This window comes from Loxodonta africana, chromosome 14 (assembly GCF_030014295.1).
Source record: "Loxodonta africana isolate mLoxAfr1 chromosome 14, mLoxAfr1.hap2, whole genome shotgun sequence".
NCBI lineage: Eukaryota > Metazoa > Chordata > Mammalia > Proboscidea > Elephantidae > Loxodonta > Loxodonta africana.
Window position 1 is genome coordinate 50,665,231 of NC_087355.1, and position 27,080 is coordinate 50,692,310.

At 38.3% G+C, this 27,080-nt stretch overlaps 1 protein-coding gene across 1 annotated transcript in view; it reads right to left on the bottom strand.

The window, feature by feature from the left end:
* RGS22 (regulator of G protein signaling 22) overlaps positions 1-27,080 on the bottom strand; it is a 155,420-nt gene that overhangs the window by 91,394 nt on the left and 36,946 nt on the right. Inside the window, exons 9-12 of the mRNA XM_064267666.1 lie at positions 18,807-18,940; positions 13,366-13,477; positions 11,791-11,916; positions 11,132-11,233 (exon numbers count right to left, since the gene is read on the bottom strand). Of these exons, the coding sequence (XP_064123736.1) occupies positions 11,132-11,233; positions 11,791-11,916; positions 13,366-13,477; positions 18,807-18,940 (474 nt within the window). The remainder of the gene's footprint in view (positions 1-11,131; positions 11,234-11,790; positions 11,917-13,365; positions 13,478-18,806; positions 18,941-27,080) is intronic.

Sequence of the window (27,080 nt, forward strand, 5' to 3'; positions counted from 1 at the left end):
TTGCTCACTGGTTCAGTTGTGAGGATTTTTGTTTTCTTTATGTTGAGGTGCAATCCACACTGAAGGCTGTGGTCTTTGGTCTTCATCAGTAAGTACTTCAAGTCCTCTTCACTTTCTGCAAGCAAAGTTGTGTGATCTGCATGTCGCAGGTTGTTAACGTGTCTTCCACCAATCCTTATGCCACATTCTTCCTCATATAGTCCAGCTTCTCAGATTATTTATTCAGCATACAGACTGAATGAGTATGGTAAAAGGATGTAACTCTGATGCAGGCCATTCCTGATTTTAAACCACGCAGTGTACCCTTGTTCTGTTCAAATGCCTGCCTCTTGGTCTATGTATAGGTTCCACATGAACAAAATTAAGTGTTCTGGGATTACCATTCTTTGCAATATTATCCATAATTTGTTATAATCCACACAGTCGAATGCCTTTGCATAGTCAACACAACACAGGTAAACACCTTTCTGGTATTCTCTACTTTCAGCCAAGAACCATCTGACATCAGCAATGATATTCCTCATTCCACATCTTCTTCTGAATCTGGCCTGAATTTCTGGCAGTTCCCTGTCGACGTACTGCTGCAGCAGTTTTTGAATTATCTTCAGCAAAGTTTTACCTGTGTGTGATATTAATGATACTGTTTGATAATTTCTGCATTCTGCTTTCTTTGAAATGGGTACAAATATGGATCTCTTCCAGTTGGTTGGCCAGGTAGCTGTCTTCCAAACTTCTTGGCATAGACAAGTGAGCATCTCCAGCACTGCATCCTTTTGTTGACACATCTCAAGTTGGTGTCCTGTCAACTCCTGGAACTTTGTTCTTCACCAATGCCTTCAGTGCAGCCTGGACTTCTTCCTTCAATACCATTGGTTCTTGATCATATGCCACTTCCTGAAATGGTTGAATGTGGACCAATTTTTTTGGTACAATGACTCTGTGTATTCCTTCCACCTTCTTTTGATGCTTCCTGCATCATTCAATATTATGCCCATAATCCTTCAAAACTGCAACTTGAGGCTTAAATTTTTTCTTCAATTCTTTCAGCTTGAGGAATGCTGAGGCTATTCTTCCCTTTTGGCTTTCTAACTCCAGGTCTTTGCACATTTTGTTATAATATTTTATTGTGTCTTCTCGAGCTGCCCTTTGAAATCTTCTGTTCAGCTCTTTTACTTCATCATTTCTTCCATTCACTTGAGGTACTCAACGTTCAAGAGCAAGTTTCAGAGTCTCTTCTGATATCCATTTTGTTTTTTTTCTTTCTTTCCTGTCTTTTTAAGGAGCTTTTGCTTTCTTAGTGTACGATATCCTTGATGTCTAAACCTGTCTGGTCTTTGGTCATTGGTGTTCAATGCATCAAATCTATTCTTGAGATGGTTTCCAAATTGAGGTGGGATATACTCAAGGTTGTATTTTGACTCTTGTGGACTTGTTTTAATTTTCTTCAGTTTCAACTTGAACTTGCATATGAACAACTGATGGTATATCTCGCAACCGGCCCCTGGCCTTGTTCTGACTGATGATACTAAGCTTTTCCGTCATCTCTCTTCACAGATGTAGATTTGATTCCTGTGTTTTCCATAGTCACCATTTATGTTGTTGAAAAATGGTATCTGCAATGAAGAAGTCGTTGGTCTTGCAAAATTCTATCATGCAATCTCCAGCGTCCTTTCTACCACCAAGGCCATATTTTCCAACTACCAATCCTTCTTCATTTCCAACTTTCACATTCCAATCACCAGTAATTATCAACACATCTTGATTGCATAGCTGATAAATTTCAGACTGCAGAAGCTGGTAAAAAATCTTCAATTTCCTCATCTTTGGCATTAGTGGTTTGTGTGAAAATTTTAATAACAAGAGTCTATTAGCTGTCTCCCTTGTGCATTTATGGATATTAGCCTGTCACTGACAGAGCTGCACTTCAGGACAGATCTTGAGATGTTCTTTCTGATAATGAATGCATTTCCATTCCTCTTCAATTTGTCATTCCCTGCATTGTAAGCCACATGATCGTCCAATTCAAAACGGCCAATACCAGTCCATTTCAGCTCACTAATGCCTAGAATATCAATCTTTATGCATTCCATCTCATTTTTGATGACTTCCAATTTTCCTGGATTCATATTTCATACATCCCACATTCCTATTATTAATGGATATTTGCAGGTGTTTCTTCTCATTTTGAGTCATGCCACATCAGCAAATGAAGGTCTCTAAAGCTTGACTCCATGCACATCATTAAGGGCGACTCTACTTTGAGGAGGCGGTTCTTCTGCAGCTGTATTTCGAGTGCCTTCCAACCTGAGGGGCTCATCTTCCAACACTATATCAGACAATGTTCCACTACTATTCATAAGGTTTTCACTGGCTAATTTTTTCAGAAGTAGACGACCAGTTCTTTCTTCCTTGTCTGTCTTAGTCTGGAAGCTCCACTGAAACCTGTCCACCATGGGTGACCCTGCTGGTATTTGAAATGCCGGTGGCACGGCTTCCAGTACCACAGCAACATACGAGCCACCACAGTACAACAAACTGACAGACGTGTAGGGAGTAAGCACATACCTATCAATAATCACACTGAATGTAAATGGCTTAAATGAACCAGTAAAGGGACAGAAAGTAGCAGAAAAGACATGACCCTTCGATATGCTGCCTACAAGAGACACACCCTAGACACAAAGACATTAATAAGCTCAAATTCAAAGGATGGAAAAAAAAATCAAGCAAAAAATAACCAAAAAAGAGCAGGAGTGGCAATATTAATCTCTGATAGAATAGACTTTAAGGCAAAATCCACCATAAAAGATAAAGAAGGACATCATATAATGGTTAAAGGGTCAATTCACCAAGAGGACATAGCCATAAAAATACACATGTACCTAATGAAAGGGTGTCAAAATACATAAACTCTAGCAGCAATGAAAAGAGATATAGTTCCACAATAATAGCAGGAAACTTTGACATATCACTTTCAGTGAATGATAACACAGCTAGAAAAAATCTCAACAAAGATACAGAAGTACTAATTGCCATAATAAATCAATCTGACCTCACAGACATATCAGAACACTCCACCAAACAGCAGCAAATCATACATTCTTTTCCAATGCACATGGATCATTCTTCAGAATAGACCACATTTCAGGCCACAAAGCAAATCTCAATAAAATCTAAAACAGAGAAATAGCACAAAGTATTTTCACTGATCACAATGCTATAAAAATTGAAATCAATTACAGGAAGAGCAAAGAAAAAAATCATATATATGGGAACTGAATAACGCCACCCTTAAAAACCAATAGGTAACAAAAGAAATCAAAGATGAAATTAAAAAATTCCTAGAATCAAAGGAGAATGAAAACACGTCTTGCCAAAACCTTTGGGACACAGCAAAAGCAGTGCTCAGAGGACAATTTATAGCAATAGATGCTCACATCAAAAAAGAAGGGCTAAAATCAAAACGTTAACCCTACAACTCAAACATATAGAAAGAGAACAGCAAAAGAAGCCCATGGTCGCCAAAAGAAAGGAAATAATAAAGATTAGAGTAGAATAAATGAAACAGAGGACAGAAAAACAATAAAAAGAATCCAGAAGACCAGTTCCTTCTTTGAAAGGACCAACAAAATCGACAAACCATTGGCTAAACTGACAGAAGGAAAACAGGAGACGAAGTAAATAACCCAAATAAGAAATGAGATGGGGGACATTACAACAGACCCAACTGAAATAAAAAAGATCATAAGAGAAAACTATGGAAAATTTTACTCCAACAAATTTGAAAACCTAGAAGAAATGGACAAATTTCTAGAAACACACTACCTACCTAGACTAACATAAACTGAGATAAAAGATCTTAATAGACACATAACAACAGGAGAGATTGCAGAGGTAATTGAAAAAAAAAAAACCTCCAACAACAACAACAAAAAGCCCTGGCCTAGATGGCTTCACTGGAGAATTCTACCAAACATTCAGAGAAGAGCTCACACCAATACTATTCAAATTATTTCAGAGCAAAGAAAAGGAAGGATTAGTCCTGAATTCATTTTATGAAGCCAGGATAACCCTGATACCAAAGCCAGGCAAAGACTTCTCAAAAAAAGAAAATTACAGACCAATATCTCTCATGAATATAGACGCAAAAATTCTCAACAAAATCCTAGCCAATAGAACTCAACAGTGTATCAAAAAAAATATTACACCACGACCAAGTGAGATTTATACCAGGTACGCAAGGACGATTCAACTTTAGAAAATCAATGTAATCTACCACATAAACAGAAGAATCACACGATCATCTCAATCAATAAAAGATAGGCATTTGATAAAGTTAAACACCCATTCCTGATAAAAACTCTCAACAAAATAGGAATAAAAGGGAAATTCCTCAACATAAGTTAAAAAAAACCCACTGCCTGTTAAGTTGATTCCAACTCATGGTGACCCTACAGGATAGGGCAGAGCTGCCCCACAGGGTGTCCAAGGAGTGGCTAGTGCATTCAAACTGCTGAAATTTTGATTAGCAGCTGAGCTCTTAAGCACTACACCACCAGGGCTCCCTTTCTCAACATAATAAAGGGCATTTACACAAAACCAACACCCAACATTATTCTCAATGGAGAGAGACTGAAAGCATTCCCCTTGAGAACAGGAACCAGACAAGGATGCCCGTTATCACCACTCTTATTCAACATTATACTGGAAGTCCTAGCTACAGCAATAAGGCAAGAAAAGGAAATACAAACCAAGAAACCAAACCTGTTGCTGTCAAGTCAATTCTGACACATAGCGACCCTATAGGACAGAGTAAAACTGCCCCACAGGGTTTCCGAGGAGTGACTAGTGGATTTGAACTGCTGATCTTTTGGTTAGCAGGCAAGGATATGCAAACTGATAAGGAAGAAGTAACTATCCCTATTTGCAGATGACACGATCGTACACATAGAAAATCCCAAGGATTTCACAAGAAAGCAACTGAAACTAGTAGAGGGACTCAGCAAATTATCAGGATACAAAATCAACATACAAAAATCAGTTGGATTCCCACACAACAAAGAAAACTTCAAAAAGGAAATCAGGAAAACAATACCATTTATCATATCCCCTAAAAAATAAAATACTTAGAAATAAATCTAACCAAGGACATAAAATATCTCTACCAAGAAAACTACAAAACATTACTGCAAGAAACCTAAAGAGACCTACAGAAATGGAAAAACATACCATGCTCATGGATAGGAAGACTCAACATTGTGAAAATGTTAATACTATTCAAAACAATCTTCAGATATAATGCAATCCCAATCCAAATTCCAGCAACCTTCTTAACCAAGAGGGAAAAAAACTAATCACCAGCTTCATATGGAAAGGAAAGAGGCCCCAGATAAGTAAAGCAATACTGAAGAGGAAGAACAAAGTAGGAGGCCTCACATTACCTGATCTCAGAACCTACTACACAGCCATAGTAGTCAAAATAGCCTGGTACTAGTACAATTACTGACACATAGGCCAATGGAACAGAATTGAGAACCCAGATGTAAATCCATGAACCTAGGGTCTGCTGATCTTCGACAAAGGGCCAAAGGCCATTTAATGGGGAAGAGAGAGTCTCTTCAATAAATGGTGCTGGCAAAACTGTATGTCTGTAAAAACATGAAACAGGACCCACACTTCACACCATACACAAAACTAACTCCAACTGGATCAAAGACCTAAATATAAAATCTAAATGTAAAAAGATTGTGGGAAAAAAAAAATAGGGACAACACTAGGGGCTGTAATATGTGACACAGAGTACCAAATATAACTAAAAATGCACACACAGCACAAGACAAACTAGGTAAATGGGACCTCCTAAAAATTAAACAGTTATGCTCAATAAAAGACTTCTCCAAAAGAGTCAAAAGAGAATCTACAGGCTAGGAAAAAAAATTTGGCTATGATATATCTCACAAGGAACTAATCTCTAAAGTTTATAGAAAGCTTAAACATCTCAAAAATAAAAAGACAATCCAATTTAAAAACAGGCAAAAATATGAACAGACACTTCACCAAAGAAGATGTTCAGGTTCTTAACAAACATATAAAGAAATGCTTGTGAGTGATGCAAATCAAAACTATGATGACATACCATCTCACCCTGACATTATTGGCACTAATCAAAAAAAAAAAAAAAAAAAACAGAAAATAACAAACATTGGTGAGGTTGTGGGGAGACTGGATCTCTTATACATAGTAAGAGATACATAAGTAACAACCTAAGTGCCCATCAACAGACGAATGGATTAACAAACTGTGGTACATGCACACAATGGAATACTATGCAACACTAAAGAATAATAACGAATCTGAGAAACATCTCACAACATGGATGAATTTGGAGGACATTATGCTGAGTGAAATAAGTCAATCACAATAGGACAAATATTGTATCAGGCTAGTACTATAAAGTAATAACAAAAGGTTTACACACAGGAAGAAAAGAAAAAACATTCTTTGATGGTTACCAGGGACGAGAGAGAAGGGAGGTAAAATCACCAATTAGACAGAAGACACGAGTTAATACTGGTGAATGGAATGGCAATACATAATATGGAGGAAATCAGTACAACATGACCATGGTAAGAGGATACTGAGAGGAACACAAGAATAAGCAGCAACTTATTGTAACTACTAATAACTCAGACAATCCTGCAGCAACAGTAGTAACAAACAGTAATTTATGAATGGGGAAATAGATACACCAAGAGGTGTAGAAAGATGTAAAGAAACACACCCACTGGCAAATATAGGCTTGGTGGTAGATATTTCTAAATACCTGACTGTAGGTACAGCTCAAATAAAGCACACAAGATGTTAGTCAGGGAAATCTCTTAGACATAACCAAACACCCCATGGGATGAAGTTCCTAGGCTAGAAGACAAGGGACCATAGACTCAGGCAACATCTACGTCAATTAGCACAACATATTTTTTTTTTTAGTTCATATAGACAATGTTCTACATCCTACTTCGATGAGTAGCGTGAGTGGTCTTAAAAGCTTGTGAGCTGCCATCTAAGACACAACTATTGGTCTCGTCTTGTCTGGAGCAAGGCACAATGAAGGCGGCCAAGACTCAAGGGAGCAATTAGTACAAAGGACTAAGGGACCACCTGAACCACAGCCTACAGGACCCTGACCCCGAGGCCAGAAGAACTAGATGGTGCCTGGCTACCATTATCAACTGCTCTGAGTGGGATCACAACAGAGGGTCCTAGACAGAGTAGAAGAAAACTGTAGAACAAAAAATCAATTTCACAAAAAATATCAGACTTGTTGGTATGGCAACGATTGAAGGAACCCGCGAGACTATGGCTCTAAGATGCCCTTCTGACCTGGAAAGGAAGCCATTCCTGGAGAGCACCTCCCAGCCAAACAACAGATAAGCAGATAAGATAAACAATGACACCCCAGAGGAACGTACTCCTTAAAACAATCAGTTATACAAGATCAAAAGGGCATTATTTGCCCAAAAGCAGAGACGAGACGGCAGAAGTTGCATAATATCAGGATGAAAGAAAATGGGGAAACTAGGGTGGAAATGCGGAGAGTGCTGACACATTGCAGGGATGAAACCAAGGTCATGAAACATTTTATGTGCAAACTATCAAATGGGAAACTAATTTGCTCTGTAAACTTTCACCTAGAACACAATTTTAAAAAAAAGAAAATGTCTCCAGGCATTGCCAGGTATCCCCTGGGGCGATGGTACAAAATTGCCCCGGTTGAGAAAACCGATTTGGAAGGAAATGGGTTCAGTTTCAGGCACACTGAGTTTGAAGTACCTGTGAGACATCTGAGGGGAGATGTCAGATTAATATTTGGGTTGAGGATTTGGAGCTCAAGACAATGGTCTGGGCTGGTGACTCAGATTGAGGAATTCTAAGCACATAATTGGTTTTTTTAAATTGGTATGTGTAACATGGTGGCCTAAAATATAATACTTGTCTGCCACACCATAACTTCTCAAACTCCTCTCTTCAGTGAAATGCTCCCTGCTGCCTTCCATCCTTGTCAACCTTTATGTTAGGCAACACAGGCAAAAAAAGAAAAGAAAGTAATCGAATAATCTAAAAACAAACAGCGATGCCCAAGAGGAATGTGCTCCTTAGAATGATCAACTATAAAAGATCAAAAGGGCAATATTTGCCCAAAAACAAAGATGAGAAGGCAGAAAAGGGTAGAAAATCAGGGCAAAAGAAATAGGGAGCCCAGGGCAGAAATGGAGAGAGTATAACCCAATGTGGGGAATGAAACCAAGGTCATGAAACACTTTATATACAAACTATCAAACAGGAATCTAAGTTGCTCTGTAAATTTTCACCTAGCACACAATAAAAAAAGAAAGAAAGAAAGAGAACATGTTATCAGTATAATCAAACCAAAACCCACTGCCAAAGAGCTAATCCTGACTCACAGCAACCGTATGGGACAGAGGAGAACTGCCCCATAGATTTTCCAAGCCTGTAATCTTTACAGAAGCAGACTCCCACATCCTTCTCCTGCAGAGTGGCTGGTGGGTTCGAACCATCCACCTTTCAGTTAGCTGCCAAGCACTTTAACCACTGTGAAACCAGGGCTCCTTATGTATCAATACGTACATGTATATATCGCATATGTATCATACATATTTACTATTTAAAAAAAAAATCAATGTCTATGCTTTGAGTAGGAAGGATAGCGGTAAATTCTAAATGCATAGTTGTTGCCAGGACACAATTTGTTCAAAAGATTTCTACAAAGATAGAAGAAGATACAAAAACAGGGGTACTCAGGTCTGCTTCATTCTACTGTACAGCTCTATCAGCAAAGCAAGCATGCAATATCAAAAAAGCTGTAGGACTATTTGTGGCAGCAATCTAGACTCAAAATCTTCGCACTGATACATGGTTTCCCTGACCAACTGTTGCTAGGGTCAAGGACGTTAATCTCTGAAGTCTGGTGTTGATTCTCTTGGTCCTTGTCTAGATCATTTCAGTTGGTTTCTATTGAGCACTATTCTATGCTGAAACCACGCAGTGAAATCTTCAGGGCATGACCAAGACTGTAGGATGACAGTTAGTCATGCTAAATCACTCTTACTGATCCCATACCCTTCATCCAGTCTGCCTACTTTTATGTTTCATGGGGTGAAGTTTTTTGTTGTTTCATTGTAGGTATGTAATTTTCATGTTAGAATACAGAAAAGCCTCCAAGTCTTTTCTCTCAGTCTCAGTCTCCTAGCATACATCTTGGGAGATTACAGAAACAATATATAATCAACAAGTTCCTAGCAATTTTAACACAGTGCCAGCTGACTATATTCTGCCATTGGCATTATTAACACAATGATGTACACTTTAAATGTACCCTTGAAGAAAGTCATACAGTATTTCTATTATAAAGAAATGAATGTCATTTCATTGTGTGAAACAAATTTATAGGATTATGGTACTAGAGGCAATTCTAGTATCCAGACTCACAGAGACCTTGGATCATTAAAACCTAAACCTATTTAGACAACTGCTCCTCTAGCCAAAAATAAAACAAATAAAATAACCATAGAAGCAAAAAACAAACAAGTCAAATGAATTGCATGTATTTGAGCTTTTATTTCTCCCTTTCCCACCCTGGTTTGACTCCCCAAAAAACGATGTAGCGCCCAAAACATATACACCTAGATAATTCTGAAACAGAATAGTCCCTCTCAGAAAAGCCAAAAATTGACTGTATACCGTTTTACAGCCATTTATAGCTGGCTGAACAATACCGTTAGTAAGAATTAATAGATTTATCAAACTCAAAATTTCCTCTTGTACAAAAGTCATAGAAAAATGGGGATTATTAACAAAAGGAGCACTTACTTGAACAGGTGAGATTTCTGAAGAAGTAGTCTTTATGATAGAGAAAGCATAATAAAAATAAAGAATGGTATTTTAGCAGATGGGGCAATAGGTTAGGGGGGAGAAGTAGCAAATTACAGGTAAAGAACTAACAAGTAGAATACTCCCAACTGTGTGGTCTCAGAGACAAAGACATAATTTCGTGATTTTATGGAGCCAGATCTGGGCTGTGCAGGAGCTGAAGCCCTTATTCCTACATTAAAAAGTACAAAGCTTTGTCAGCTGATTTACAAAAGCATAATTATTAATGCCAGAGTCAGGGTGGTGGAAATAATAACAAACAACATCCAGCAGTACCCTCTGATGTCCTGAATAAGATTATAATAATTAAGATGACAAAGCTAGTCTTCTCAGCAGTGTTCAGGGGAAGGTTCTCTGGAATGGGGTTATTTCAAATTATAAGAACCACTTGAATGGTCAGATACAGAAGTTATTTGGAGTTTTCTAGGCTTCAAGACCTCTCTCTATAAAAGATCAGAAGAAAAAAAACTGAAAAGATAAGTCTGTTTTAGTCATAATTCTGTTCCCTTTCCTTCCCCTTCCTCCGCCAATAAAAGAGGTTACTCTCTACCTCCCTTTACAGAGAAGCCTCTGTTCTTCCTTGTCTATTTTTTTCTTTCTTTCTTCTTCCTTCTCTATTTTGCTTGCTTCAGGGTGGTCTTAAGACATTCCTTACTCTCTGAATATCTGTCTTAAATGGCGTGTAGCACAGAAGCCCAGGAGACTACGTGGCCTATTACCACACAAAGTCAGTCAACATCCTCTCCTGGCTTTTAGACAGGTCAACAGCCTAAGTATATCCAACAGCTGACTTCTGCAGGAAGCTCAGAGAACACCACTGGTCAATGCTTGCTCCCAATCACCGCAATGATTCATTACAAGTCCACTCCCAGGGTTCTCTTTTAAATCACTCACAATCAAACCAAAAACACATAAATTAGAAAAAAGATGGGATGTCCTTTGTCAGAGAGAACAAGCAGTTGGCAGCAAACAGAAAATAAAGCAAACCAGATAAAAGGAGAATCCACAAAACAGATTATGAAACAATATTCTGCTGACATTTAAATAAAGTAAACCCATGGCAACATTTAACTGCTGCCTTTTGCCTGCACTCCCAGGTTTTTCTTGATTGGGGTGGGACAGAACTTTTCATTTCTCTGTGTCCTTAGATCTTCATGCTGAACCAACATTATTTACTACTTACTTGGGCTTGCTTGCATACTTTAAAAGGCTGAAGTGTTTCTTGGTAGAAAAGCTGATGATAAGCCTGTAGGTCAAACCAAAAGTACACACTGTTCTTCCACAACTGCAGATGGAAAAAGTCCATAAATTATTACCACCCAATTACTAAAGCTCTACAAAGCTCTGATTTCAAGTATGAATAATCATTCAGCTCCCTGGTGTTACCATAAATCAGGTCTAATTTAATATAGTTTTAATCTTCCATCATAAACAGGAAATAATACAAAATATTTATTGGTATTGTCTCTAGAACATTATTTTTTGCATGTGTGCCTCTCACATAATTGGTTATTACAACAGTAAGTGTTCTAGTTAACAGTGTAAGAGAAACCACATATTTCTGGCATGAAACCAAAATCTAAAGATATTTTCATATAGATGAGCAAATGTGCATCATACCGTAACCAAACACTGCACTAATAACTGAATTAGTTAACAATTCTCATTTGAGCAAAATGAAAGATATGCTTGGATTTTAAAACAAAACAAAAAAAAAACTAGAAATAGGTTTGCAATTACCCAACATTAAAAATAACTATTTAAGCACTGAGAAAATTTCAACCTCTGGTTTTCCATTTAAGTAAAATTATAAAGTTGGATTTTTAAATAATTAATTTCTACCTTGTTCCCTGAATGCTCGCAAAATTTAGTAAAGAAGAATCCAGCTCTATTTTCTACGTACAAAGACTGCAACAAATTTTCCATGTCAAATCCTCCCAAGGCACCAACATCTGACATGGTTTTAACCTAGATAACAAAACAGAAGTCCATTACCCACTCAGTTATATTGTAATTTTTTTACGGAATTGTACAACAACAGGGTTTCATAAATTCTGCCAGGCTGTCATTTCCCCAATGGACTATTTTTTTTTTTGTACCACATTATAATTCATGCTGTATGTTTGCATCTGACTGTCATATAAGCATCATTTATGGAGCCAACCATAGCGGCAGTGTTCATTCCATTACAAACCAATCTGACTTCAACTTAATGTTGAAGTGACTCCCCAACCTCAAATATTTTCACATTTCAGGCACGATGATACCATTTTAAGAGTCTTCCAAATCTCTGTTGGTGGCCTCTTTCCTACACATTTAACTGTTTTTAGCCTTGAGATGCTACTACTACAGCTCCAAGAGGATTATAAAAAGAACTATCTTCAAGGCCTCTCAGTGCTGCTCAGTAACTGTCCTTAGTGAGCCCCTCTTTGGACAGTCTCGCCCTGCACAGGTCATGGCCTGTAGAGTGTAAATGGTAGTATAAGTTCTCATAAAATTTTGCTGTTTAGGGGCTTTTCTGCAACAATGCTGGCAACTCTAATACTATTCTTGAAACACAGAATGCTGGCTCCTTCTTTGAGCACAAGAGTGACTTCAGAATACCCGTCAGAAATGGTATCTACTGTTCATATGAACTCTTTACTATTTGTTTTGTGGAACTCAGATGACTTCTTTGTAATCTTAAGATAACTGTGGCATGAACAATTTAGGGTCTAAGGAAAATTCTTGCTTTCTCTGTCATAGTCTTTCTTTCTGCCTCTCTCTCCTGCTAAACAAATATTGAGGTAAGAATTTAATGTTTTTATGATGTTTAACTGCCAGTATTGCAAAAAAACAAAAACATGCATTTAGTAAAAAAACAAAAAACAAAAAAACATAATTAAGAGAAAAGGAAAGCTCTGCGCTGGAATAAAATGAATAGTTATACAAAGTTATACTTCAGTGTTCAAACTGTACCTGGGCTTAGGTTTCTACCTAAAGTATAATCCCTTGGGAACGTGAAATTTTTTTCTAGAATGGGTGCATTAAATCTACCTTATGAGGGTAGCCATGCTCTGGAAATGCCCCACCTTTTAAAAATTCTAAACTTCTAAAACATAACGTCAAACATTATTTTTTATCAATTGTTAAAAATTTAATAAAAAAAGTCTGAAGGTCTTATTTTGTGTCTTAAGTGTCATCATACCAAAATCAGAACAGTTGTTTTTGAAAACCGTAATCAATACAGTGTATAAGAACATGGTACCACAAAAGGAAATGTGAAAATTCTTGTATAAAAATCCTTTTGCAAGGAAAAAATAAATTTTGTTGCTTAGTAAAGAAAAAAATACTAGAGTAAATCAACAAAAATTCTCTAAAATCAGAAGACAATTAGTTACATGAGGAATCAGGTTAGCCAGCGCTTAAAATACATACATTAGCTACTTCTGTGTAAGTGTATCTTCTTTCCAGCTGGGGCTTTAGACATTCAGAAATGTCAGTAAAAGATGTTAGGCGAATAATTTTGCTGTTTGACATGCGCCTTGACCTAAATTAGAGATGAGAATCAATGGATCAACAAATATATTCTGAGCACCTTTGGTATACATGGAGCCCTGGTGGCGCAGTGGTTGAGAGCTCAAGCTGCTAAACAAAATGTTAGCAGTTCAAATCCATCACCTGCTCCCTAGAAACCCTATGGGGCACTTCTACTCTGCCCTCTAGGGTTGCTATGAGTCAGAATCAACTCAGTGGCAACAGGCTTAGGCTTGGTATACATGGCATCAAATCTTGGGTGTGCTTCTTAGCACCGTGAGAAAATTAGAAGAAAAAAAAACTTAAAGAATCAGTTCTAGGCCTCAAGAAGGTGGCTGAGAAAATGAGGCACACTTATACAGAAAGACAACTCTCAACAAAATACTGCTAGTTGAATGAATTCGAAAGAGCATATTACAGATACCGACGACTGGAATAGATAAATACTATGAGAATGTAGGAATGAGAAGTCCCTTCAAGCTGCATTAGTAATTAAAGAAATGAGATTCTTCCTGACCCTGAAAAAATAAGTAAATTTATTCTGTGTAAATAACTGTGTCTGTGGGGGAGAAAGGGGTTCTTTGGATGGGAAAACAGCAATGACTGAGATAGGCAGGGAAAGCCTTGTTTAAAAGACAGCAAGTTAGGTAATTTGCTTAAGATAAGAGGAAACTAACAGGTGCATATTCTATATTACATATGTGTCCCTGGGTGGTACAAATGACTAAGTGCTCAACTACTCGCTGAAAGGTTGGTGGTTTGAACCTACCCAGAGGTACCTCCAAAGACAGTCCTAGAGATCTGCTTCTGAAAGGTCACAACCTTGAAAACCCTATGGAGCAGTTCTACTGTGCACCATGTGTTGGAATTGACTCGACCATAACTAACAACAACATATGTTAGGTGCTGCTGAGTTCATTCCAACTCATAGCGACTCTATGTACAACAGAACGAAACGCTGCATAGTACTGCACCATCCTCAAAATCGTTGTTATGCTTCAGCCCATTGTGGCAGCCACTGTGTCAATTCACCTCACTGAGGGTCTTCCTCTTTTTCATTGACCCTCTGCTTTACCAAGCATGATGTCCTCCAGGGACCAATCCCTCCTGATAACGTGACATAAGTATGTGAGACGTAGTCTCACCCTCCTTGCTTCTAAGGAGCATTCTGGTTATACTTCTCCCAAGACAGGTCTGTTCATTCTTCAGGCAGTTCATGGTATATTCATTATTCTTCTCCAAGACCACAATTCAAAGTCATGGATTCTTCTTCAGTCTACCTTATTCATTGTCCAGCTTTTGCATGCAGATGAGACGACTGAAAACACCATGGCTTGGGTCAGGCACACCTTAGCCTTCAAGGTGACATCTTTGCTTTTCAATACTTTAAAGAGGTATTTTGCAGCAGGTTTGCCCAAAGCAATATGTCATTTGATTTCTTGACTGCTGCTTCCATGGGTGTTAATTGTAAAATGAAATCCTTGACAACTTAAATCTTTTGTCCGTCTATCATAATGTTGCTTATTGGTCCAGTTGTGAGGATTTTTGTATAGCAAACACTTGCTAAATATAATTCATATTATCATATTTAATCCTCACACTAAGTGGAATTCATAGGGATTTGAGTAAGATAGCTTGGGGTAAGACAATAGAAAACTTTGGAGTTAGACTAATGATTTGGGGCATTATCTTTTTATATTTTCCTATTCAGCTCCCCTTCCCATGTCCCACTGCAATTATTCTAAACCTTCTTTTCAAGCTCTCTATAACATGCTTGATCCACCTCACCAAACTACTTTTAGCCCCATCTACCAGCAAACTAACTTGCAGTTTCTCCACAGAGAAAATATAGGTACATGCTTCAGTTTCCAGTCTACCATGTAGCAGACACTGCTGATTGGTTGGCTAACCAATCCCCATTCCAATGATATATTCTATACCTAGCACCACTGTGATTCTGGAAAAGCTAAATACTTACTTTCAATACTCCCTTGCATAGAAGGGTAGTCATGTGACACAGTGTGGCTAATGAGATAAAAAGGAAAGTCTGCTAGGAGCTTCTAAGAAAGTTTACTTTCACGACGAAGGGGAGAGGATTAATAGATAAGTTGGCCACTCTCCTTCTGTCTGTCTTGAAAGCCTGATTCCTGGAGCCACAACATCACTGACCATGAGGGAATGGCCAAGAGCATTACAAAGATTCAGACTCTAATACTGCTGATCAATGGAACCAATATTGCCAGTTGCCTACCCTAAGACTTCTTGTTGTGTGAGAAAAGTAAACCAAATTTGTTAGTCTGGTTTTCTGTTATTTTGCACCTGAAAACATTCATAAACGTTCTACCAACAAACATCCACCTACCCATCCTTACTTTTTTTCATCTTGTCTCTTGTTTCATCTCCTATCCAAGGTTAATTTCTTTCTCTTGGCTCTTGAGCCCTTTTATCTAGCCTCCTCTGAAAATGTTCTTCTTTCTCTCTCTTGTAGCTTCAACTTCTCTCTTTCCACTGGATCCTACCCCTGAGCATATCAACGGACTCAAGTCTCCTCCACTTTAAAAATACCCTTCCTGAACACCAAGGTCACACGACAACTAAGAACCCAAGAGACAGAAAGGGCCACATGAACCAGAGACCTACATTATCCTGAGACCAGAAGAACTAGTTGGTGCCCGGCCACAATCGATGTCTGTCCTGTCAGGGAGCACAACAGCCAACTCCTGAGGGAGCAGGAGACCAATGGGATACAGACCCCAAATTCTCAATAAAAGACCACACCTAATGGTATGATTGCGACTTGAGGAATCCCAGAGACAATGCTCCCCAGAACTTCTGATGGCACAGGACAGGAACCATCCCCGAAGACAAATCATCAGGCATGAAAAGGACTGGTCAGTAGGGGGGAGAGAGATGCTGATGAAGAGTGAGCTAATTAAATCAGGTGGACACGGGAGAGTGTATAGGCAACTCTTGACTGGAGGGGGGATGGGAAGATAGAGAGAGAGGGAAGATGTCAAAATTGGCACGAAACGAGAGACTGTAAGGGCTGACTCAAGAGGGGGAGAGCAAGTGGGAGAAGGGAGTAAGATGTATGTAAACCTACATGTGACAGACTGATTGGAATGGTAAATGTTCACTTGAAGCTTAATAAAAATAAATAAATAAATACCCTTCCCAACAAAAACTAAAATACAACATGCAAAATGTATAGGATACAGCTAAACCAGTGTTTAGGGGACATTTATAGCTGTAAACTTCTATATAAGAAAAGAAAAAGCTCTCAATTCAATAACCTAAACTTCCATCTTAAGAAATTATAAAACGAACAAATGAAACCTAAAGCTAGTGGAAGGAAATGATAAAGACTGGAGCAGAAACAAATGAAACAGAAATAGAAAACGAGGAAAATTAACGAGACCAAAAGTTGGTTCCTTGAAAAGATCAACAAAATTGACAAGCCTTTAGCTACATTGACCAAGCAAAAAAAGAACATTAAAAAAAAAGTTGGCCTTGCTGTCAAATCAATTCTGACTCATCTGACTGTATAGGACAGAGTAGAACTGCCCCATAGGGTTTCCAAGGAGCAGCTGGTGGAATCAAACTGCCAACCTTTTGGTTAGCAGCCGAGCTCTTAACCACTGTGCTACTAGGGTTCCAAAAGGAAGACTAAAATTACTTAAATTAGGGATATTACCAACCCTAAAGATATTAAAAAGATTATAAAGAAATACTTTGAACAACTGTATGCCAAAAAACGAGATAAATTAGATGAAATAGGAAAATTCCTAGAAAGACACAAATTACCAAAACTGACTTAAAAAGAAATAGAAAAGCTGACTAGACCTATAACAAGAAGAGAGATTCAGAAATTAAAAAATATTCCCACAAAAAAAGGTCTAGGTCCAGATGGCCTCATTGGTGAATTCTACCAAATATTTAAAAGAAAAATGAATACCAGTACTTCCCAAACTCTTCAGAAAAAGGAGTTAATTGTATGCCAGCTCATTCTATGACTAATACTAATACTATTCTATCTGATATCAGTATTAGCCTATTAGCAAAGCCAGACAAAGACATCACAAGAAAACTACACACCAATATCTAACATACATTTAATTGGCAAATGCGAGAAGAGAAAAACTGGGGTAGAAACAATATTAGAAGAGATAACAGCTGAGGATTTTCAAAACCAATGAAACACATCAAAGTCACATATTTAATAACCTCAAATGGATTAATAAAAGGAAACCCACACCTAAACATGTCAGAGTAAAACTACAAAAATGAAATGAAAGATGTTCTTAAAGCAGCTGTAGAAAAAGACATACTATTCTCAAAAGAAAAACAATTAGCCTGACAACTAATATCTCAACCAAAACAATGGAAGCTAGAAGAAAACAGAATAATATATTCAATATGAAAAAAAAGTTACAAATCTTTAATTACATACTCAGCAAAAAATATTTAAGAATGAATTCAGATACAACATGGATGAACCCTGAAAACATTATGCTAAGTGAAAGAAGCCAGACACAAAAGGCCACATATTCTATGATTATGTTTATGAAATATCCAGAATACACAAATAAACAGAAACAGACAGTAGATTAGCGGTTGCCAGGGGCTGGAAAATGGGAAGTGATTGCTAATGGGCATGAGGTTTCTTTTTTGGAGTGATGGAAATATTCTAGAATTAGATAATGAAGAAGGTTGTATAACTTTGTGAATATACTAAAACTACTGAACTGTACGCTTTAAAGTTAAAATGGTGAATGTTCTGTTACGTTAATTTTTTTTCAATAAAAAAAGAATGAAGCTGAAGTGATAAGTTATTAAACAAAGAATTATTCACAAGCAGACCCACACCAAAGTTAATAACAATGGATATTCTTCAGGCTGAAGGAAAATAATCCCAGTTGTAATAAAGAACAATGAAAGCGTAAATACATAAGCAATTCTAAATAAATAAGATAATACACTGTTTTAAACAATGACAATATTCTTGTGAGTCTTTTGAGTTCGCAAGTTTGAGAAACACTGAACAGAACCAAATAAGAATTGGAGGGGCATCTTCTTAGAGAAGTCTTTTCGTTGTAAAACTCAAAGATTCTACAATCTATGAGGCTGGAAATCAGAGGCTGCAGACGAGAGGTACCATTTCTTTTAAAATTACTAATCTGGAAACCTAATTTAAAGCATGCATAGGAAACATAAGCCTCTAATACAAATCACTGAAATATAAGAACTCACATTATAAAAATCAATTGATTACTTTTTCTTTTCTATTTAGTTTTTAAATTCTTTAAAAAGCTTACCACTGTAGAAAAGCACTTGGCACCTACCCTTTCTCAGTCACATCATCCTTAGAAAAGCCTGGATACAAAGGCTCACTCTTATAAGATTTTTGAATTGCTGTTTTCACTCTAGGCAACTTCTTGGGAGATTTAGGGGGTTGTAATGAACTGGATTCCTCTTTCTAAAAAGTGGTGAGATAATTAAAAAATGATAAATTAGCAAAATGAAAAAAAAAAGGGATAGAGAACAAAGCATAACTCTGTGCATGTACCACAAATGTGTTTTGATCACTAGATGACTGCTTACCCCTAGGCTACTGCCAACCATATTTCCCACGAGAATAATTTTTTTTCTCCTGTGCTAAGTCCTATTTATGCAACAGAAAACAGAAATACAACAGCTATTTAGGCTATAAGAAAAGAAAGATCAAAAACTTGTGTATTCTTACTTACACCATTCTGAATGAAAACTCTTTCCTGCAGGAAAAACTAGGCAAAAACTTTTCTTTGTTCTATAACTGAATGGATTTTAGAGCTACTATGTGTGTGAGCTGGCAGGGTAGGCAGGCTGGGTAAAGGAAGCAAAAATTCCCTTGGTCCACAAGAAGGAACCTGTATCTTAACAGCACTATCTCCTTTCATTTTTGGACACTTTATTTTCATGGTTATTGTTCCCATTCTTAAAAGTTATTTATAAGAGGTAGAGCCAACACGGTGCTATAGACAGAAGCACCATGCTGTCCCTCTGCAGCAAAAACCTGAAAAATTAAGTGAAACTGATATAAACATCAATCCTGGAACCCTAAAGATCAAATAAAGGGATAAAGAACTAGGTCAAGCACTGAATGAAAGAAGATACTGACAGAGAACAGGACTGAGGAGAGCCAAGGATAGGTAGAGAGTGGAGGTCCCCTGCCAACTAACGTGGCACAGATTTGCCATCTTGGAGCACAGCCACCAATGACCACGGACAGGGAGAACAGGAAGACAATTTCACAGAGCTCCCAAGAGAAGACAGAGTGCCCGGGAACCAGAGATACACGCCTTCCTAGCCCTCTCCTTTCTGCTCTCGATGCTGCCTCCACCGTTTTCCAAAAGTCCACAGTCATTCAGCCAGAGAAACACCAGTGCACTGCCACCCTGGGTCCACCCAGCCCCCAACGGCCAGCTCCCTCAGCACCATATTTTTGTGTCTCTTTGTTTCTTCTCTCTCTCTCCATTTCCTTCCTTTCTTTTCTTCTGCCAGCCTAGCCCCACGAGTCGCCACTGCTCTTTCTCAACAGGCTGTGCTACACTGCTAGGCTAGAGAGCCACCAGCACAGGGCCTCCCCAGGTCTGCCCCGCCCCCACTGGCCAGCTCCCTCAGCGCCATATTTTTAATTTTTCTTTCTCTTTCTCCCTTTTCCTTTTCTCTCCCACCTAGGCCCCGCACTGCCTCCACCCCTTCCTGATGGGCTGTGCAGCACCACCTGGCAAGAGAGACACCATCTTGCCACCAGCCTGGTTCCACCCCACCCCAACAGCTGGTTCCCTCAGCACCATATTTTTTATTGTTGTTTGTTTCTTCTTTCTCTTTCTCTTCCTTCCTTTCTTTTCTCCTGCCCACCTAGCCCCATGCACTGCCCATGCCCCTTCTAGATGGGCCATGCTGCACTTCTCAGCTAGAAAGCCACCAGCACATGGCCTCCCCAGTTCTGCCCTGCCCACACTGACCGGCTCCATCAGTGCCATATTTTTTTATCTTTCTTTATCTTTCCCTTTCTTCCTTGTCCTTCTCCCTCTCACCTAGACCCTGCACTGCCTCCACCCCTTCCAGACAGGTAATGGCATGCTACCTGGCAAGACTGATATCAGCTCACCATGACCCTGCTTACACCCCACCCCTAACAGCCAATACCTCAGCACCATATTTATTTTCTTATTTTGTGGTTTGTTTGTATCTCCTCTCTCTCTCCCTTCCTTCCTTTCCCTTCTCCCGCCCACCTAGCCCTGTGCATTGCCCATGACCCTTCTCAATGGGCCATGCCATACTGCTTGGCGAGACAGCCACTGGCACACAGCATCCCTGGGCCTGCCCCACCCCCACTCACTGACCCCACCATGCCACTGTAGTCTTTCTTAATTTTTTGCTTCTGTTTCTCTCTTCTTTCTCTCCCCCACTTAGCTCTGCATATCACATCCTCTCCTTTCCCTCCTGCCTCTACACTGCATGCCAAGAGCTGTGCCTCAAGTGACACTTGTGTGGATCTCAACAACCCTGGGCCTAGGACTGTGCCCCTCCCCCCCAGCCTCACCCTGCCAAGCACTGTGCCCCCAAGCAGGACCAATGGGGACTTTTGGATCCCTGGACCCTGCCCCACCTTGCTGCCCCCTAACTGGCAGCACAGGCCTCAGAACAACAACCTGAATCTAGGACACAGGACAGCATCAGCCAGATACCAACCTAGGCAATGAACTCTCAAAGATAAAACAAAACTAAAAGATTTAAACAGGGAACCAGAGAGGTCAATCTGTAAATGACAACAACATCAGACCAACAAAAGAGGGAATAAATGGTGTAGGTATAGAACTTTCAAATGGAGAAGACAAGGCAATACCAAGTAACACGAGACTGGTTTAAATTTAGGAAGATGGGGTAAATTTCAAGGTAATTACAAAGAAAGTTAACAAACCTACTGTCATGGACTGAACTGTGTTTCCCCAAAATATCTGTCAACTTGGCTAGGTCATGATTCCCAGTATGGTGTGACTGACTACCATTTTGTCATCTGATGTGATTTCCCGATGTGTTGTAAATCCTATCACTATGATATAATAAGATGGATTAGCGGCAGTTGCGTTGATGAGATCTACAAGATTAGCTAGTGTTTTAAGCCAATCTCCTTTGAGATATAAAAGACAGAAGCAAGCAGAGAGACACGGGAACCTCATACCACCAAGAAAGCAGTGCCAGGAGAAGAGCGATTCCTCTGGACCTAAGGTTGCTGTGCTGAGATGCTCCCAGACCAGGAGAAGACTGATGACAAGGACCTTCCTCCAGCACCAATACAGAGAGAAAGCCTTCCCCTGGGGCTGGCACCCTGAATTCAGACTTCTAGCTTACTGGACTGTGAGAGAATAATCTTCTTTTTGTTAAAGCCATCCACTTGTGGTATTTCTCTCATAACAACACTAGATGACTAAGACACCTATTCATCAAAATAAAGAAGAAAAACACAAAGTCTCAGTAAACACAAAACCTACAAAAATGAAAGAAACGAAAAAAAAAAAATCCACAAACAAAAGGAATTCAGCACAGAAGAGTAAGAGGAACAAAGAAAATGTCAGCACCACAAAAAAAAAAAAAAATACAAAATGACAGCAATAAACTCGCACCTACTGATAATCACACTGAATTTAAATGGCTTAACTACACCCATAAAGAGACAAACAGTGACAGAATGGATTAAAAAAAGGACTCATCAATATGCTGTTTACAAATGACACACCTCAGAAACAAAGACATAAATATATTAAAAATCAAAGGATGGAAAAAAATATATAGGGTAAATAGCAACCAAAAAAGAGCAAGAATGGCAATACTAATTCCAGATAAAATAGACTTTAAAACAAAATCCACCATAAAAGACAAGGAAGGACATTATATAATGATTAAAGGGACAATCCACCATGAGAACATAATCATAATAAATATCTATGCACCAAATGATAGGGCTCCAAAATACATAAAACAAACTCTAATAGCACTGAAAAGAGAAATTGACAGTTCTACAATAATAGTAGGAGACTTCAACATACCACTTCCGGTAAAGGACAGAACATCTAGAAAGAAACTCAACAAAGTTACAGAAGATCAAAAGGCCACAATCAGCCAATTTGACCTCATAGACATATACAGAACAGTCCCTCCAACAGCAGCAAAGTACACATTCTTTTCCAATGCACATGGAACATTCTCCAGAACAGACCACATCTTAGGCCACAAAGCAACCCACAACTAAATCATAAACACTGAGATAATACAAAGTATCTTCTCTGATCACAAAACCATAAAAGTAGAAATTAATAAGAAAGAGCAAGGGGAAAAATCAAAATACATGGAAACTGAATAGCACCTTTTTAAAAAACCACTGGGTAATAGAAGAAATCAAAGATAGAATTTTAAAAAAATTCCTAGAAATCAATAAGAATTAAAACACACCATACCAAAACCTGCTCAGAGGTCAATTTATAGCAATAGATGTACACATCAAAAAAAGAAAAAGGGATAAAATTAAAATGTTAGCTTTACAACTTGAACAAATAGAAAGAAAACAGCAAAAGAAGCCCAAAGCCACCAGAAGAAAGGAAATAATAAAAATCAGAGCAGAAATAAACGAGATAAAATTTTTATTTATTTATTTATTTTTATTAAATGAAACAGAGAATAGAAAAACAATAGAAAGAATCAACAAAACTAAAAGTTGATTCTTTGAAAGTATCACCAAAATTGACAAACCACTGGCCAAATTGACAAAAGAAAACCAGGAAAGGACACAAATAGCTCAAATAAGAAACGAAATGGGAGACATTACAACAGACCCAACTGAAATAAAAAAGATCATAACAGAGTACTATGAAAAACTGTACTCCAACAAATTTGACAACCTAGATGAAGTGGACAAATTTCTAGAAACACACTACCTACCAAAACTAACACAAACTAAGGTAGAAAATCTGAAAAGACCCATAATAAGAAATTGAAAAGGTAATTTAAAAAATTTCCAACAAGAAAAGGTCCTGGCCAGGTGGCTTCACTGGAGAATTCTACGAAACGTTTAGAGAAGAACTCACACCAATACTACTCAAAATATTTCAGCGCACAGAAAAGGAAGGTATACTCCCAAATTCCTTCTACGAAGCCAGCATAACCCCGACACCAAAACCAGGCAAAGACACCACAAAAAAAGAATATCACAGATCAATATCTCTCATTCATATAGATGTAAAAATTCTAAACAAAATTCTAGCCAGTAGAATTCAACATCTTCTAAAAAAATAATAATAATACGCCACAATCAAGCGGGATTCATACCAGGTATGCGAGGATAGTTGAACATTAGAAAAATCAATGTAATCCACCACATTAATAAAAGAATCACATGGTCATCTCAAGTGACACAGAAAAGGCATCTGACAAAGTCCAATACCCATTCCTGATTAAAAAAACTCTCAAAAAAATATGTATAGAAGGGAAATTTCTCTGTGTAATAAAGGGCAGCTATTTTTTTATACAAAACCAACAGCCAACAGCATTCTCAGTGGAGAGAAGCTGAAATCATTCTCCCTGAGAACAGGAACAAGGCAAGGGTGCCCTATATCACCACTCCTAGTTAACATTGTATTGAAAGTCCTAGCCAGAGCAATAAGGCAAGAAAAAGAAATAAAGGGCAACCAAATTGGTAAGGAAGAAGTAAAACTATACCTATTGGCAGATGATAAGAGACTATACATAAAAAAAAAACCCAAAAGAATCCACAAGAAAACTACTGGAACTAATAGAAAGATTCAGCCAAGTAGCAAGATACAAGATAAACATGCAAAAATCAGTTGGATTCCTATACACCAATAAAGAAAACTACGAAAAGAAAATCATTAACCTTACATGGAAAGGAAAGAGGCCCTGAATAAGTAAAGCATTACTGAAGAAGAACAAAGTAGAAGGCCTCATACTACCTGACCTCAGAACCTACTATACAGCTACAGTAGTCAAAACAGCCTGGTACTTGTACAATGACAGGCACATTGACCAACAGAACAAAACTGAAAATCCAGATGTAAAACCATCCACCTAAGGCCACCTGAACTTTGACAAAGGCCCAACGTCCATTAAATGGGGGAAAGTACAATCTTTTTAACAAATGGTGCTGGAAAAATTGGATGTTCATCTGTAAAAAAAAAAATGAAACAGGACCCATACCTCACACCATATACAAAAACTAATCAAAATGGGTCAAAGACCTAAATATAAAATCAAAAACTATAAAGATCACGGAAGAAAAAATAGGGTCAATGCTAGGGGCCCTAATATACAGTATAAATAGGATATAAACCATAAATAACAATACACAAACATCAGAAGACAAGATAGATAAATGGGATCTTCTAAAAATTAAACACTTCCGATCAAAAGACTTCACCAAAAGAGTAAAAAGAGAACCCACTGACTGGGAAAAAAATTTTGGCTATGACATATCCGACAAAGGTATAATCTCTAAAACCTACAGGAAAATTCAATACCTCTACAACAAAAAGACAAATAATCCAAAAAAAATAAACAGGCAAAGGATATGAACAGACATTTCACCAAGGAAGACATTCAAGCAGCTAAGAGACACACGAGGAAATGCTCACGATCACTAGCCATTAAAACCAAATCAAACCAGTTGCCATGGAGCAGAACTGCCCCATAGGGTTTCCAAGGGGTGGCTGGTGGATTTGAACCACCAATCTTTTGGTTAGCAGTCAAGCTCTTAACCACTGTACCACCAGGGCTCCAGCCATTACAGAAATGCAAATCAAAAGTACAATGAGATACCATCTCACTCTGACATACCGGCACTAATCAAAAAAAACAGAAAATAACAAATGTTGAAGAGGCTACAGGAGACTGGAACTCTTATGCACTGCTTGTGGGAATGCAAAATGGTACAACCATTTTGGAAAATGACATGGTGCTTCCTTAAAAAGGTAGAAATAGAAATACCATGTGATCCAGCAATTTCACTGCTAGGAATATATCCTAAGGAAACAAGAGCTATCACACGAATAGACATATGCACACTCATGTTCACTGGTGCCTATTCACAATTGCAAAAAGAAACAATCTAAGTGCCCATCAACAGATGAATAGATAAACAAACTACAGTACATATGCACAATGGCATACCATGCAACTAAAAAGAACTATGAAGAATCTGTGAAACTTCTCACAGCATGGATGAATCTCTGGAGGGCATTATGCTGAGTGAAATGAGTCAATCACGAAAGGAAAAATACTATATGAGACCATGTCTTAGTTATCTAGTGCTGCTACAACAGAAATATCACAAGTGGATGGCTTTAACAAAGAGAAATTTATCCACTCAGTCTACCCAATGCCGTCGAGTCAATTCCAACTCATAGCGACCCTAGAGGACAGAGTAGAACTGCTGCATAGAGTTTCCAAGGAGCACCTGGTGGATTTGAACTCACAGTCTAGGAGGCTAGAAATCCTAATTCAGGGTGCTAGCTCCTGGGGAAGGCTTTCTCTCCCTGTCAGCTCTCGGGGAAGGTCCTTGTCATCAATCTTTACCTGGTCTAGGAGCTTCTCAGCACAAGAACCTGGAGTCCAAAGGATGTGCTCTGCTCCCAGCGTTTTCTTGGTGGTATGAGGTCCTCCTGTCTCTCTGCTGGCTTCTGTCTTTTATATCTCAAAAGAAATTGACTCAAAATACAATCTAATCCTGTAGATTTAGTCCTGCCCATTAACAACTGCCTCTAATCCTGTCTCATTAACATTATGGAGGTAGGATTTATAACACATGGGAAAATCACATCAGATGACAAAATGGTAGATAATCACACAATACTGGGAATCCTGGCCTTACCAAGCTGACACATTTTTGGTGGACCCAATTCAGTGTATAACAGACCACTATTATAAAAACTCATGAAAAGGTTTACACACAGAAAGAAACAATGTTTGATGGTTACAAGGGCGGGAAGGGGTAGAGAGGGAAAAACAGTAAGTAGACCACAGAGAAGCGATAACTTTGTTGCAGGGTAAGACAGAACACAATACTGGGGAAGTCGGCACAACTTGACCAAGGCAAAGTCATAGAAGCTTACAGACACATGCGAACTCCGTGAGACACCAAGTTACTGGGCTGAAGGCTGGGGATCATGATGTCGGGGGACATCTAACTCAACTGGTATAACATAGTTTATAAAGAAAATGTCCTACTTTGTTGAGTAGCATCTGAGGTCCCCAATAACTAATGATTTGGGGCATCTTTTCATATGCTTGTTGGTTGTTTGTGTATCTTCTGTGGAGAAAAATCTATTCAAGTCCTTTCTCATTTTTCATATTATCTTTTTGTTGTTGACTGTAAGGGCTCTTTATATATTCTGGATACCAAACCCTATCAAATTTATGATTTAAAATTATCTTCTTCCATTCTGCAGGTTGCCTTTTCACTTTCCTGATAATGTTCTCTGACACACAAAAGTTTTTAATTTTGATAAAGTCTAATTTGTCTATTTTTTCTTTTGTTGATTGTGCTTTTGTTGTCATATTTAAGA